Source organism: Mesitornis unicolor, unplaced genomic scaffold (assembly GCF_000695765.1).
Source record: "Mesitornis unicolor isolate BGI_N332 unplaced genomic scaffold, ASM69576v1 scaffold20433, whole genome shotgun sequence".
Classification (NCBI taxonomy): Eukaryota; Metazoa; Chordata; class Aves; order Mesitornithiformes; family Mesitornithidae; genus Mesitornis; species Mesitornis unicolor.
Genome location: NW_010174275.1, coordinates 1 through 2,822, shown reverse-complemented (window position 1 = coordinate 2,822; position 2,822 = coordinate 1). Strand labels below are relative to the sequence as shown.

General features: G+C 54.4%; 1 protein-coding gene across 1 annotated transcript in view; it reads right to left on the bottom strand.

The window, feature by feature from the left end:
- Window positions 1–2,368, bottom strand: part of RPN1 (ribophorin I) — a gene marked incomplete at its 5' end in the record, with an annotated part of 7,305 nt that extends 4,937 nt beyond the window's left edge. The window contains 2 exons of the mRNA XM_010180995.1: window positions 1,162–1,468; window positions 2,304–2,368. Coding sequence (XP_010179297.1) covers window positions 1,162–1,468; window positions 2,304–2,368 — 372 coding nt within the window. The remainder of the gene's footprint in view (window positions 1–1,161; window positions 1,469–2,303) is intronic.
- Window positions 2,369–2,822: the final 454 nt, after the last annotated feature.

Here is a 2,822-nt window from a genome sequence, read left to right as displayed (position 1 = left end):
TGAGGTCTCCCCTCAGCCTTTTCTTCTCCAGGCTAAACAACCCCAGTCCCCTCAGCCGCTCCTCATCAGGCTTGTTCTCCAGAGCCCTCCCCATCCTTGTGGCTCTTCTCTGAACACGCTCCAGAATCTCAACATCCTTCTTCTAGTGAGGGGCCCAGAACTGAACACTACTTGAGGTGCGGCCTCACCAGTGCCAGGTACAGGGGGATGATCACCTCCCTGGACCTGCTGGTCACACTGTGAGGAGGAAAGGAGAAAGGAGGAGGAAGAAGGAAGAAGAAGGGCCATCCCCAGCAAACTCCCCAATTTGTAGTGAATGTGATGTTTATGGTATAAATAGTATTAGTTGGGGAGCCTGGGATCACCTTGGGGTCAACTCCTCTAGGTTTCACACAGAATCACAAAACGTTAGGGATTGGAGCCTCTCCACATTTACTCCACAGCTGCTGAAGACCAGCAAAGGTGGTGGAAGCCTGGGGTGGCTGTGAGCAGCAGGCATGTGCTGGGTTCAGTGCAGAGCTCTAAAACTACGTGTGCTGTCTCCCGAGGAAAGAGCATCTGAAGGAGAGGGAATGACTTTTACTGGGACCTCTTGGGCTACAGGAGCTGGGTTTGGCCGCTTATGAGAACTGTGCTCCCTGGCTCTGCAGCACTCCAGGATGCAGCCCGAGTAGACGGTGAATCTTTTCAGATTCATCTCTCACTTCCAAAGTAAGGAGCAACCTCCCCTCACCACTGCCCGTCTCCGTGTCCCACAGAGAAGCCTCCTTGAGAGGATGCAGCGCGGTGAAGCTGCCCCCAGGGGAAGGTTTGAGCCAGCCCAGCCCAGTCCACATGGGGCACTGGGTGCCCGGGGTGCACTCACAGGGCACAACCCACGCGTCTGGCAGAGCTGTAACAGGGAGGGCGCTCAAGACACAACCTCCTGTGGCAAATGCACCCCTGCCATAGCCATGCAGTCTGGCTTGGTTTGCGCTGTGGACACCAAGCGGTGGTCAGCAATCACGGCTCGACTCGGAGCAGCTTGTTGGAGCACAGGGACCCAGCTGCACACAACCTAATTCAACCTTCACTTGCAATTCTTACAGCAAAGCCTCTGCTTCCCACTCCCCAGCCTCTGAGACACAGCTTTGAGACAACCAGCTCAGCACAGACGTTCACCTGGCTGTACGGAGGGATGTCCTTGAAGGGGCCATACTCAATCGTGTCCTCCGTGCGGGAAGGGTTGCCCAGCTTGGTGTAACTCTCCACGTTCCTAGAGGCCAGTTTGAGCCGGGTGCTTTGGGTCTTGGTGAAGTAGGGTGAGTAGAAATAGTGATTTCCTTCAAAGACCACGAACTGCTTCTCGCTCTGGGTAATGTGGGTGGGGTAGGGCTGCAGGACGTGCGTGAAAACCATTTCAACAGACACACGGACCTTGGCTCCTGGTGCCAGTGGAGATGGCAGCTTCACAGAGAAGAATTTTCCACTGGAAGGGAGAACAGGTCAGTCACATCCCCTGAGAGAACAGTCAGAGTCAACCCCTGCAACACCCCCGTGGATGGGAGCCCATATTTACTACACAGATGGTGTGATTTGGCAGCAGCCCCTGCCCAGTCCTGCAGTGTCCACACCACATCCCAAGTGTGGCAGCACAGAGCCCCATGCAAAGGGCTGCATCCTCTCCCCTTGCAGCAGGCAACAGCCAACGCTGAGCCACACTGTGGTACTCCCATCGCAGAGTGAGCAGCGCTCTGGGGATGCAGCCAAAGAGCACTCACAACCCCTCTGTAACCATCACGGCCAATGATTCCAGATCTCAAAAGGGAGCAAGAGCATGACCAGCGCTATAATGCTTCTCTTGCCTGGCATCCCTTAACAAAGGAACAGGGCATTACTTAAGGCACCACGTACAAGAGCCCCCTTGAAGGCAGCTGAGTTGCATTTGAGAGTCCCTCCCTTGTAGGGTTCTCCCTTCAGCAGCAGCCTGGGGTGGCTGTGAGCAGCAGGCATGTGCTGGGTTCAGTGCAGAGCTCTAAAACTATGTGTGCTGTCTCCCGAGGAAAGAGCATCTGAAGGAGGGGAATGACTTTTGCTGGGACCTCTTGGGCTACAGGAGTTGGGTTTGGCTGCTTATGTGAACTGTGCTCCCTGGCTCTGCAGCACTCCAGGATGCAGCCCGAGTAGACGGTGAATCTTTCCAGGAAGAAAAGACTTGAGGATCTCCAGGTATGTGGGGCTGGGGTAGCATTTCTGTTCCACCGTGAGGATGGCGGAACCCCTGTGCACAACTCCAGGTACTGACCTTAGAGGGTGACACTCACCTTTTGCCTTTAACTTTAGTCTCTCTCACTTCCAGGGCATTCTCCTCCTCTTCCTCACCTTTCACCTGTTCCAGAACAGACTGATCAGTGTGCCGTTGTTCAGAAGACTTAACACGTCCAGGGCAAACTCCACACATCTCCTATCCACTTTTTAGGGGGATGCTCCTCCCCTGCCCAAAGTACAAGCTGATGAAGAGCTCCTTTATTTTAAAAGAAACAGCCCTTTTATGATGCTTTTCATCAATACCAACTGCAGCGTGGTCAGTGTGCAAGAACAGATCCTGGAGATTCCTGATAAACCTCTCAAGTTCCTCTTGGCACAGTCACTGTAACTTGTGCACAAGAATCTCGGCCAACTGCTTTCGTGATTTCCTCGCATGTTTTCCACAGCGGCTGGGGAGCGAGCAGGCCCCAGGAAAAGGCGATCAGTGCAACTACTTGTGAGACTGGAAGAACCCTCTCGCCGTACATCCCACGGAGAAAGAGGCTGGACCCACCCGTCCCTGGGCCTGCGGTACC